This window comes from Meleagris gallopavo, chromosome 7, assembly GCF_905368555.1.
Source record: "Meleagris gallopavo chromosome 7, MGAL_WU_HG_1.1, whole genome shotgun sequence".
NCBI lineage: Eukaryota > Metazoa > Chordata > Aves > Galliformes > Phasianidae > Meleagris > Meleagris gallopavo.
This window is the reverse complement of record NC_139410.1, coordinates 32,299,490-32,312,669: the sequence shown is the minus strand read 5'-3', so window position 1 is coordinate 32,312,669 and position 13,180 is coordinate 32,299,490. Positions and strand designations below refer to the sequence as shown.

At 38.8% G+C, this 13,180-nt stretch overlaps 1 protein-coding gene across 3 annotated transcripts in view; it reads right to left on the bottom strand.

The window, feature by feature from the left end:
• KYNU (kynureninase) overlaps window positions 1-13,180 on the bottom strand; it is a 53,583-nt gene that overhangs the window by 26,948 nt on the left and 13,455 nt on the right. For 2 of the 3 annotated variants that reach the window (XR_014884435.1, XM_085228277.1), the window contains exons 4-8: window positions 11,729-11,811; window positions 6,146-6,207; window positions 4,615-4,686; window positions 3,149-3,223; window positions 1,667-1,813 (exon numbers count right to left, since the gene is read on the bottom strand). Coding sequence is in view for 2 of the 3 variants with exons in the window: in XM_085228277.1 (XP_085084403.1) it covers window positions 1,667-1,813; window positions 3,149-3,223; window positions 4,615-4,686; window positions 6,146-6,207; window positions 11,729-11,811 (439 nt within the window). In the remaining variant the exon portion in view is untranslated. The remainder of the gene's footprint in view (window positions 1-1,666; window positions 1,814-3,148; window positions 3,224-4,614; window positions 4,687-6,145; window positions 6,208-11,728; window positions 11,812-13,180) is intronic. The other variant, XM_085228278.1, reaches the window with a different exon arrangement.

Genomic DNA, 13,180 nt, shown 5'->3' with positions numbered 1-13,180 from the left:
CCCTCCTGCTTGAATTAATATTTTGACTTGCACAGCCTTATGGAAACATTAAGCTCTCTATAACACATCCTGGTTATCCTCTCAAATAATATAACCATCAAGCCCATTTTTGCTCTGTATGAACAAACTATCAGTGACTATTTTTCCCCTGGAACATGTCTCAGCATGTCACTGAGTTAGTTCATAGCTTTCACTGAAGCCGCAGAGCTTCTGCTCCTTGAAATGTATGCCCATAGTCCACTGAGCATCTGTAAGAGAGAATGTGAAGAGAGTTTTCCAAATCATTCATATATACAGTGAAGAGAGATCTCAGATTTTTCAGACCCTTCACAGAATGAATTTGGAGGCATGGTTTGTATGTGGGTGTTGGTAGCTGAGCAAAAAGTTCTGCTGCGACAGAGAGCATGAGTGAGCAATGCACTGGCTGGCATCACCCCATCAATCACCTGTCTGCCCTTCAGATGTTGCAGTCCACCCTTCTAACTGCTTACCTTTAGAAAAACACTGGGAGAGGAAGGCACCACAAAGGTGCTGATTTTAGAGCTACTTGGAGCTGATGCACAGACCTGCTTGCCCCTGCAGCTGATTGCCTTCATTTCTTTCTTCCTCGGACCTCTACATCTGTGTCACCGGTTGGTGCTGTTTTAAATTATGTTCAGGACCAGTTCTGTCATCAAGTGTTGCTTAGTCAGAACCCCCCTCTTTTTAATAATCCACAGCCCCTGCACCTGCTCTTCTCACATCTGCTCTGCTCTTTACTATCATTTTTCAGAGCCCAGCTCCTTACTCCCTTGACCTTCAGAGAAACGCCCACAGCCAAACCTACAGCTGTGGAAGACACGCTCTGATATGAGTCAGGAACATCTCCAGAGTTAAAACATCTAATTGGAAATAGTTAGCTGCTTTGCAAAAGCCCAGTGATACTAAATAAATTCATTTGCAAGTGGTTTAATCTTCACTGAGATAAAAGGTACATCTACTAAAAGAATGCCCCTATGCAAAGCCTGGAAACTTCCTGGAGAGTAGACTTGATTAAAAACTGTTTTCTCTTGGATTCCTGAGGCAATTGAGATGGTTAAAGAACTTTTGCAGCTATGCCCATGGAGAACACTGTCTGCAAGTTCCTAAGGCTGAGTCATCACTAAAACACAGTCATCTTGTGATGCTGATGTGTTCGTCTCTGGAAAAGTGAGCAGCAGGGTTGGAGCAGTGCTGGCTGTGTGGGAGCTCACCTGCCTTAGGGGTGAACACCGTCAAAGTGAGGCCACAGGGAAAGAGGGAAAACTATGGAAGTCTGCCAAATGAGGAGAAATCTAGCACAAATTAATCTTTAAAAAGAGACAGAAGCTATAATTTCCTCCTCCTCCTCTACTACATTGAACCTCTTGGAATTCTATCCTTAAGGGAAAGCTTGGTAGAAATCAAGTCACGCATAATCTCCATAATCTCCTCACATACCTTAAGACCTACCTATAAAATCGGCTCTCTCAGCCCTCTTTCTTCCCGCAGCACTCAGTTCCCAAATGATCTGTGCACAGCATGCTTTTACCTTTTATCAGAGTCCCACAGCTTTCCACATACGCTCCAGTTTGTTCCACAAAAAGAGGAAATCAAAAATATTTCACTATATATACATTTAGGCTGGGCTTGGAGCAATCCTACCTACCTTTTTTTGGCCAGCTTTTGTTATTCTAGGGATGTCAAACAGCTGGCCTGTGTAGTACTGCACCCCACTGAACAGAACAACAGCAATGGAGTCCCCTTCCTCTTCAATCACAGCAAGAATATCTTCAATCCTCAAGGTCTCCTCCCCCTAAAACAAAGTTAAAGCGCACATTTTACATCAACTTTGGCAGTAATGAAACTGTCATTTCTGATTTCATAATCTATATTTTAACACAAGCCACGCTGCTTGCATAAGGAGATCAAAAGCAAATCCTTAGCGCAGTAATGATATACAAAGGTAGAGCCATGAAGTAGCCTCTGAGTAGAGTTACTTCAAAAAAGAAAATTAGCAAACTTATCTCGAAAGTGCCAGTTTTTAAATGTCTGTTCACTTCATATTTTAGCATGTTTCATACTCTAATATTTCAGACAGCTTTAATTTACAAGCCAGCATATATGATTATTTTTAAATATCATCTGAAATTTGTGACATTCACAAGGATTAAAAGTTGTCCAACAGTTTCATCCTATACTTTGTTGATAAACTTCATATCCCAGAGGAAACCATTATAAGTTTGCTATATTTCTGTTTCAAAAACAATAAGTCTCGCATCATCAAAGCGCAACAATCCCCAAACATGGGGTCATTACATGTAAAAGAATTTTAACAAAAAGTCTCTCATTCTTGATTCTTTATGGAAAAGCAACTGCCCTGTCCTCCTTCTGTCTTCCTAGCAAGGGATTGTATAAAACATACCAGCACCTAGGGATCAATTAGGCAGTGAAAAGCTAGAATTAAATTAGACTTGTTACTGAAAAGAGCTAGGGCAAGATTGTTGAATTGCAAGTATTGCAAACTGCTGTTATCTCAACCATTCTCACAAAACTATCAGCATTCAGTAGTGGGCTCTTTACTTACAAGATGATTCAGATTTCAGAAGCAAAAGGTCACCACTGGTTTATAGTTAGGTGGCAGAGTTCTTAATACTGCAACACTGAAGCAAGGCAATCTTTCAAATTACTCTGTGCTGCATATTATTCAAAGCAGACCTTTTCCTTAGCCTGTGCTGATAAAGGCACAATGCTGTTCATGTTATGGCAATCTTTTACCTCAGGACACTAAAAGGACATTAGGGTTTCTCAATGAACTGTTCCATTTTTGCAGTTCTCTCAGGATGCTGTTAGCTTTCTGCAAATAGGAAAAAATGGGGTTGTGGGGGGGAGGGATGGGAGGTCACATTTTTAAGGCAAATGCACCAGTTGAATCAGACAATTGTAATTCTGATTACAAAGCTGAAATTCTACCTAAATATACATTAAACTTGTGTAAATTTGTCCAAATACTATAAAAGCATTATAGGGAACGCGGGACTATAACTTCTGCAGGCAGCTGCTAGAATATTTGCAAACATATGCCTTCTCTTATATGAGATCCACTTCTGCCTTAGGACTAGCAAGGAGAGCTGACGTGCATGTCACCAACCTCCCGTGGCCGCAGCTTGAGCATGCTTTTCTCCACATCGAGTCCATGAAATCGAAGCTGGGACTCAACAGCATACTGCAAGAGATTTTTATGCAGAGCACATTAGCCTAAGTACATGATAAAGCAACTAAAAGAAAAAAAAGCCAAGCACAGCAGAACTTCAGAAAAGCAATTCAGATGCTTGCCTTTCACTAAAATTAATGCTTGAAGCCTAATCTAACTTCTCTGAAAACACTCTAGATTTCCTTTGGTTTGAAAAGATCAGAATTTAATTCACATCAGATGGCAAGGATGAAGCCAAAGCCTAAATTCTGTAGGATAGGCTCATGGAGCAGAATGAGGTTGGAAACAAGGCAAAAGATGCACTTTGCCACATGTCAGCAAACAAAACCTGCACAGATAATGGTACAATGAAATCACAGCAGCACAATCTATAGCTCATTCTGCTAAACCTGGGCCGTGGGTATGCACGTCGCTTGGCACACACCAACTCCCAAGTTGTCACATATGCACTGCTTTCCATGCAAACAGGTCTGACTGGCACATATTCTTACCCATGTTACCCTCACGTGCTGCACAGCCAGGAGGAAATGAGAGTTCTAAATTCTTACACACTGACTTTTTAAATCATGGTGCTGGAGATAGCATAAAAATTATCAAATAATACCATGAAATAGATTAAAATTACATGACGAGAACCAAAGTGGCAGGAGTTGCACTGACTATTACTGAAGCACCATACAAATTTAAAAAGATGGAGTCCCAGCGTACAAGTGCACCTGGAAGAAATGCAAGATTAGCATGAAATTGCCTTTGTTTGGAATAAAGGCAATTTGAGGTTTATACAATTGTGCTGCCTTCTTCAACACAAATAAACTTGTAAGTAGTTTGAGTGTGTCTATCACACCTTAGAAATCAAATTTGTTACCAATTTCCATGAGTTTACAGAGCTGATGATAAAGTAGCAGTGGGTCACAAATGCAAAGATTAATTTTCTGTAAGCTATGATGCATGGACAATTGTGCCTCATTTTATAGCAGACAAATTATGTTTGAACTAGTAATCCAAAGTGCTAAGAACAAACATTTCCATCTCTGTCTGGGGATACATAAGTGTTAATGCTGTGAATTTGTATTGATTTGGTTTCATAAAGTAAAACAGCAACAAGAATTAATAAAACATTTACAACTCGAGTTGATTTAGGCCAGTAGTTTGCTCGATGTCTTTAAAAAGACTAATAAATCAATGTGCCCATTCAATCTTTTCCTCTTGTAACATTTTTTATTTGAACAAAAGGAATAAAGTTACGATCTGTAAAATATGCTTAGCTCAAAAGCTTCTGACAGATTTTTTTATTGTAACGTTTCTTGGACAAGATGAGCTAATAAATATTCAAATCAGGCTACTGATATTCTTAGGAAAAATATGATTAATAATACAAATATAGTAAAATATTAATTTCTTACATGGTCAGAGGGAAAGGCTTTGGCTTCTAGAAGAATTTTATAGCGTGTCGGAGTAGGCTTAAAGAAAGATAGCTGTTAGGAACAACAACAACAAAAAAAAGATATGTTGAAATGTACCTCAGCAGAGATGCTCCCAGCATGTAACTTAATAAAGACTGTTTTACTTTCATGCAGACTACAGAGAATCCCCCAGAAATCACAAATATTTCTCTGTCCGTATAACATTTATCAAAGTAGGAGAACATTATAATACTGTATTTTATAGATTCATAATGAAGGTCGCAAAAAATCCAATAGTGAAAACTTGCTCTTACAAGAATCAACGGCAAAGATTTGACTGCAGACAGGGAATAACAAACAGCACAAAGAACTGCATTTCCATCTCAGCTCTAAAACATTAGCTATCAAATCATTGCCTCTGAAACAAGCTGGATGAAAGGATCAAGCTTTCTGTAAAGACCTCATTCTGACCATCTCAGCACCTTCAGGGGAATGGCCTTTCCTACTCATCATCATCACCAAGAGGAGGAGTAGGAGCAGACTTAGGAGCCCTCTTGTTCATGACAATGATGTAGAGATGGTTCCACAGGGCTCAGTGTAGCCTGTTTACTTGAGTTCTAGCTGCATTGCACCTAATTCTCAGCAAAGCAATTAGGTTAATTAGCTTATACATAGCCCCACCCTGCCCTGCTTCAGGTGCCTTAATTTGAGAAATTCAGAGACACATTACAGACAAGATCTAAATGCTAATATGTTTATTCTACATGTTGACCATGCAAAACCTCATGTGATCGTTCATTTGATCCAAACTTTGGAATCAATGAAGAACCATGGATATAACTGTTGAAGGAGCTACTTAAAAGGAAACCACGTTTAAGGCCACGGTGTCATAAAACCAACAAACAGATGTTTTGCATTTTGTAGTTATATAAAATGCAGGACTTAAATAATGATTTGACATGTAATAGACATTACTACTCCATCTTTACTCATTGGTCTTGTCTTTCTTTAGCTCTCAAATTTGGCACAGAATCCAGAGTTGAGCAGCTATTTAGGATGTTTAATTACCATCAATTAATATTCTCATATCCTCTGTGAGGACTGACATACAGCATATGCAAGAAAAGCTCAAACTTTATGAAGTCATAGAATAGAATTATTAAGGTTGGAAAGAACCTCCATTTACCACCAGTACTGTCCAGTAAATCATGTCCTGGAGTACTACATCTACCCTTCCCTTAAACACCTTCAGAGATGGTGACACTACCACTTCCCTGGGCAGCTTGTTCCTTGAAATCATCTTTCTGTCCAGCTTTTCTGTTCTAGTGGAGCCAAGTCTTGTACAGAAATGATGTTTCTCAAGATACTATTTCAAGGGCTTAAGGAAAGTTAAGTTTTTGCCTGGTGTTGCCTTCATGAGATCCCTACAAAACAGTTTACTTACATAAAAAAGAGCGTATTTGTCACAGCCATTCACAAATAAAGGAAAAAACATTTGTCAACACATCAGATAAACATCATGAAGACATACCATAAGGAGGTGCAAGTTAACAGTTAGTCCGTTCATTAAGGCTACTTCATGTCTTTGGGCACCTGAAATAAAAATATATATATATACTGTTTTGGATTTGATTCACAATTTCAGAGAAACCTTGTGAAGTGTTGAGAAAATAAAATAAGAAAAATGTCTTCAGTCAATGTTTCTCTAAAAACAGGAAAGTAAACAAATGTTTGAGGTGTCATCACAGAGAAGGAAAAAGATTTCTTGTCTGACTCACTACACCACACTAGCAGGAAAATATTTCTTTTTCAGGTCAGCCACAGAAAAACAAAAAGCAATGAAGTATTTCCATTTCTTGGCAAAACACTAGCAGATTTATTACCATTAATACCTCAGACAAAAATCAGGTCATAAGCCTATACGTAAAGCAAGATTTCAGACTTATTTTTGTCGTAAGTTTATCTGTAAAACAAGTAAGAAAACATATTGAGACAATCATCTGTCGTAGGTGGCAGCTGTGTTGTCAACATAAACCTCATCTCTAATTAAAAAAACAAGCCAAAATGGCCTAATGAATATAACAGGCCATTATTAATGTGGCAACTTAACAGGAAGCAGCCATAGCTACATAGCTCTAGGGAGGGGAATAACAGATGCCTTTTGGCCACAGTTAATCACAGACAGAGCTAATGGAGTAACAACTAATTGTTATTACAGAGTATTAAGCAACGAATTCTCAAACCTTTATCAACCATTGGTGAAAGGTTTCAGGCAGGATGAGGGACTCTTAGGCAAAGTACTGTGTTGAGATATGGAGAAAATCAATTCCTATTTCTTTCTGTTTTGCCTGATGTCTGTTGTTGAAAAGTAGTAATTCACCCTTGACAAATCAGTGCTTTGAGAGTTTTCTTCAGCTGGAAGGAAGATAGGCTTGTGCATGTTGCTGTAGTCATCACCCATCAGTGGAGTTTGCTGAAGGTGAAAAGAGGCTGAAGACAGGGAGAGATGAAGGCAAAGCAAGCAGGCAGGGAAGGCAGCAGCCACTCTGATGGAGAAAGAGGAAAGGAAAATATGTTGGGGCAAAAAGAAGAGGAGCTGCAAGGAAAGGAGAAGCGAAACCTGCGTTTCTCCTGTCCTGGCCCCCAATCAACACAGGAGAGACACTCCCACTATATCCCAAATAGTATGGCTTCCCTGAGCTACAACTTCACCAGCCTTGGAAAGAGACATAGTCATGGGCTGAGCTCAATACAAGGAAACTTAATCAAAGAACATGGAAATCTGTGAAAAAGAAGAGTTTATTCATTCCTTGCCAGGCAGGTCTCAGCTTCTGCCACCACAGGAAAAGCCATGAACCACCTTGATTGAGAGGTTCAATGACCTTCTTCATGTTGCTGAAATCTGTCATTATTGAACAGCAAGACCTGCTGATAGCTGTCAGTGAGCCTGAAGAATCTGTTCAGAGGATGATCCTGAAGGAATAAAAGATGTTTGGAGGAGGAAAATCAGAACATGAGGAACTTGGAGTTTGTGAGAAGAAATACAAATGAACCTAGTTCTTGAGCAGAAAAAAATAAGTTTTTTCGTCACTTAAACTGTTCTCCTCTGGTTTTTGTTCCCTCTCATAGCACTGCATCCACAAGCTCCATGCTGCTGGAAGAGGTCACCTTGTGCCCGTTCTACTGCAGATACAAAGACAGCTAGCCAGTGATTGCAGCTCAAAACAGTGTTATTTGCAGCCTTAATGTTTCTATGGATCTTTTGAGGCTGGGAAAAAAAAATAAAATCAAAAATGGTGCTTTCCTTTCTATTTCTGCTCGTTCCAAGAAACCTGTGGTTTTCACAGCAAATTCTGCATGAGCAATCTTTTGCTCACTGCACCACTCCCATATCAAACTAATGGTTAATCTGTAGATCACTTTTAGCTGCATGCTAGCATCCCAAATTAAATATGACACTACATTTGTCATGTAAGTCTTGGTCTTCCGTAAATTATATATTTATTAAAAGCTTTCCATTATTGAATTTCATGCCCACAAAACAAACCTCATCCGTGTCATTGGAAAACTGTTACCCCTTATAACCTGCTCTGTTTTCAGAAAACAACCTTTCTGTGATCCAATTAACCTATTACAATATTCAAAGACCCAGCACACAGGAGACAAAATTACGTTTGCTTGCTTTCTTTCCTAACTTTATACCATATCTCCAAGACAGGCTAAAACCTGTATGTTCTGCTTGATAAATCTCCTCTTTAATAAAAGGAAGCAGCATTTGCAAAAGACAACTTCAGAGACAATTATGATTGTGTTAGGCAGGCACTGCCATCTTTCTCCTCTCTGTCTGCAGCAGGAGATTGATCCACAACAGAGTAAGTAAAAAGCATTCTGTGAAATGATTGAAAACAAAGACTAAAGGCTCCCATTTTATAAGCAGTTTGCTTATTTCAAATACTCCTTATCACTCAAAGTCACTACAAATCTGCTCGGTGTTCAGTCTTCCCTCAACAGAGACCTGTCTGAGCACATCGTGGAGCAGCAGCCACACAGTTAATCTTGTTCCATCGGAAGGTGATCCTGCCAAGGTTGTAATGTTTTAATAAAGTCTGGTAGGAGCAGCTGAGATTACCAGCATCGCGTTATGCCGCTTGGTGTGAGGGTGGAAAAAAGCTCTGGCCTCCACTAACCTTGACTCTGCATTTCACAACATATTTACTACTGTAACTTTCATTGAACAAGAAAATGGGACCGCATTTAATAAGCAAGAATGTTATAGCACCATAAACCATTAGATGGGCAGAAATATTTTACAGTCTTTAGCCCATTCCTGAATAAATATTTTTCACTCACTACCACTTAGAGTGAGAATTGACAATTCCTCTTTTCCCTTAACATATTAAATATGGAATAAAAGCGGCATAAAATTATGTTTACATTCTTACATCAAAGTCACTATAAAGAGAAATCCAGAATTCACTCAACTCATACACTGCATCTTGCTGGAAGACAGTACATAATAATAAACAACATTTTAGCATAACACATTTCCTGCATTTATTCTCTTTGTCTTTTTACTGATATAGACAGGTTAATGCCATTTTTATAATGCATCTATTATTTGCAAAATATTAATTTGTTTACCTTCTAAGGATTACTTCCATAGGTTCTGAAAAATGCTGTAAAGATATTATATAAATAAAAACCTGCTGATGTGTGAATGTGCAGATCAAATTTCAGCCCAAAACTTATTCCATTTTTTAATTAAACACATCTGAGAAAATTCTGGAGGACAAAATCCAGTATGATAATCTTGACTATACTGCTGAGGAAAACAACAAGAGAACAAAAAGCTTCCCACTGAAGTGTTTTAAAACTAAAATAGGTCAACAGTAGGGTGACCTCAGTCACCATAACTTTCATAGAAAACATATATATATATAGAGAGAGAGAGTTATACACTCTAAAATGAAACAAGCTGTTGTAATAAGTTCAGGGTACTTTGGTCCATTTGGTATGAAAAGCATCCGTGTCACTCGGAGTTTGGAAAAGGAAAGAAAAATAAGGAGGCTGACAAGAAATTAGAGAAAATTTAAGAAAAACTCATTTCCCTACTCCTGCACCCAAAATATTTTTTTAATTAAACAAATAAAATGGACTGAGCTGGCAGCCTCAACAGATGGCAAAGGGGAGAAGACCCCCAAATGACTCCTAGCTCTTTGCAGTGACATTAACCTAAAACTGTGCCAAATTGAAGCTGGCACGTATGGGAGATCAGTGCCCAGCTCAATCCTGCACCCCACAAGGTGATCAGGAACCCTATTTTGGGAACAGATCCATAGCAGACATTCATGATATCATTCAGATCTGATGAGTAATGAGGCGTCCATAGTGCCCTCCAGTTAATGAAGTTCAAGGTTTACAACTGAAAAGCCCTTCTTATGCATCAAAGTAGTTATGTAACTGATTGCATTTCTCCACCTACCCACAGCTCCCCATTTCAACACCAAAAGAACAAAAAGCATCAACTTGCCAGGAAAGACTGGTCAAACTACGGAAATCCCTAGGTCATCTATGTCCAGCATTTCAACACACTTCCCCTTTATAATCTAACATTTTTGTATTCTGTGATAGTTATCAGATACATGTACGCTGAGCTTGCCCTTGTACATTGTGAAAGCAAAAAAAAAAAAAAAGCAATTTCTTCACTTTCTTGGGAATACTAGGTACTACAGTAACAAATGCCAAAATCAAAATACAGGAGGACAGAAGAACAGATCTGCATTTTGGTTTTCATTTCGTTCTGCAAATGGGATTGCTCCACAAAGCACACTGATGCTCATCATAGCCTCACCAATATTTATATAATCTTGTCACTTACATAACAGATAGGCCCAGTATAAAAATGTGTTCCAGTACTTGTTCCTCTCCAATAATAGTCCAACGTTCTACTGATTTGGAAACTTCACAAAGAAGTCAAAGTTGGCACATGTTCTCTTTATTTGCTTTGGGAATAAAATAAATTTATAAGTACACTTGTCATTAAACATTCTTTAATGTCTCCCTTTCCTGCTGTTCAGAATCCATTAGCTTCGCCTGAAGGAGAAAAACACACCTTTCTCATTGAGCTCTTGTCTAGACTTGGAGAAGAAATTACACAAGACAATATCTAGCATACGAATGGTCAACAATAGTAATATTTTATCCTTACAGAATGCATAAATGAACACATGATAATTTGGTTTAAGTGATCAATATTGACAATTAAGCTCAACAAATAAATTGAAATACTGGACAAATCTTAATAGAATCTCCTAACCTAACCTTGACAGCAGCTGTAAGGACTGGGGAGAAAATGGGTCTGAGACAAACTATGTCAGTAACATCTCTCCTCCCCCCTTCTGATAGCAACAAATCTTAACAAAATCCCAGTGAAAGTTATTTCAGCAACAGCAAACAGGCCAGAATAAGAGGCAATAGAGGAAATTTGCATTCAGACTCAGATGACTGCTTTTGTGGCTGGCAAAATCACCAGGAGAAGTCTCCAGGGCTACTTTTCAATCTCCAAAATAACCAGCTGCATTTACTGCCCACATCCTGCAGCACTTGGACTCCTCAAGGAGTACAGTAGGGTAATGGGAACTTACAAATAGCAGGTCCTGCCCCAATTACTTGCTTCATTGACATAAGCAGTTCTCAAATATGAGGCTGGATTTAGTGATGAGGAAAAAAGGAAAAGCAGAAAATGTCTAGGTAGAAATCATTTCTCAAAAGGGAAAGTTCACTATTACATTTTTAGGAGGGAGGATCAGAGTCTGTAATGCCAAGTGCTCTTTAAAAGGACTTCACATGTTAGACCAATTGGTTTATGAGGCTCCAAGAAACCCTTTGCTGCAATTAGATCTGTGATATGCGTATGCTCGTATATTATTGCCTACATTCATCTCTTAAATCACTTGCAGTCTTAAAACAAAGTGTTACTCCATGTACTAGGCAATAAGAAAAAAACTACTTCTACATGAAAAAAATACAAGGAATTAAGAGCTTAAGGGCTTTCCATCTTAAAAGAAGTTTGTTTCCATTTCTAGAGAAAGTTTTCCCTGCAGTTCACACCTACCAACCAGCTCAGCCATCAGGTCCACGAGGCATTCATCCGCCAGTGCCCACGGGCGCTGCCCATTGAAGTGGCCATGAACCCCTCTGCAAGGAAAGAGAGGTAAGGCATGAAAACATACTGCTCCGTTTGGGTGGGTCCTAAGAAATATACCTGGTTAGGACAATTGGGATCATCTAGTCCAACCATCAACCTATCGCCACCACGCTCACTAACCATGTTCCTCAGTGCCATATCTACCCCTTCTCTTAAACAGTTCCAGGGATGGTGAATCCAGCATCTCCATGGGCAGTCTATTCAACTTTTCTTGTCAATCAATTTCTGTTACACAAGTCTACTCTCTGAACTCACCCATCTGCATAAAGCTGCCCAAACAGCTATGTGTAAATTGCTTCTTTTCTCCCTGTCAGATTATTCTAGATATGCAATTAGATGTCTTTGCTTTAACAGAGGGTATTTTTAAACTTTATTTTGAAAACTGTTCCTGCCTACAGTGGATAACGCAAGCACTATAGATCTGAATGCATCACTATTCCAAAGAGACTTATCTGTTCAGTTCTGGATTAAGTGCCTTTATTTATTTATTTATTTTTGCTTTGAACATGACAGAATTTAATTTTTAAAGAAGTCACCAATGCATACAAAAATAAAAAATTGTAAAGTTCCTTAAACATACAGGAGGTGGCGTTCAGATTTAAATGCAAATGAAAGCAGATTGAGAAAAGCAATAATGGTGCTAATCCAGGGGAACATTGCTCTGGGCTTCCATCTCATTCTATCTCACACTGGATGATTTTCACATTTGCAGAGCACCACAGGGTACCTGTGGAGTCAGAAATGCCAGGCTGCATGGGAACCAAGTATAAAGCAGCTTCAAAAAGAAACTGAGACAGTAGGAAACAGAGTAGAAAAAATAAGCCTGAAAAGTTGCAATGAGAAAAAGGAAAAACAGCACGTAAGAAACCTTTTAAAGAGGAATGAGCCTACAATATTCACTTAAAATCAAGAGAAGACTTCTGGCAGATTAAGATGTGACAAAGGAGTGCGTATGAGAGAATCCCAGCCAGCCCCCCATGCCTTCACACTATTTGTGTGGATTGTTTTTAACCCATCCACCTCCAAATTTCCTGCCTCAGGCAGAATTTTGTTCCATCTACATAGATAACCTGAATGCTTTTACAGTCAGATTTTCTGATTGCCTTGTCTCTAACTCACACCTCTTAGGGGTATTTCCAGAAGAACCACAACCCCAAGCAAAGAAAATACAAACTGGCACAAAGTATACAATTTGTTTCCAACATTTTTTGCCTATTCTTTGTGAAATACCAATTGATTTTGGGCTAGTTACCGCTTAACACAGGCAATACTGAACATCTCTTACAGACAAAATACAGTCTCCCTACATTCAACCAGTCTTACTCCACAGAGATTAAGAGGAGGACCTCGCTCCTTAAT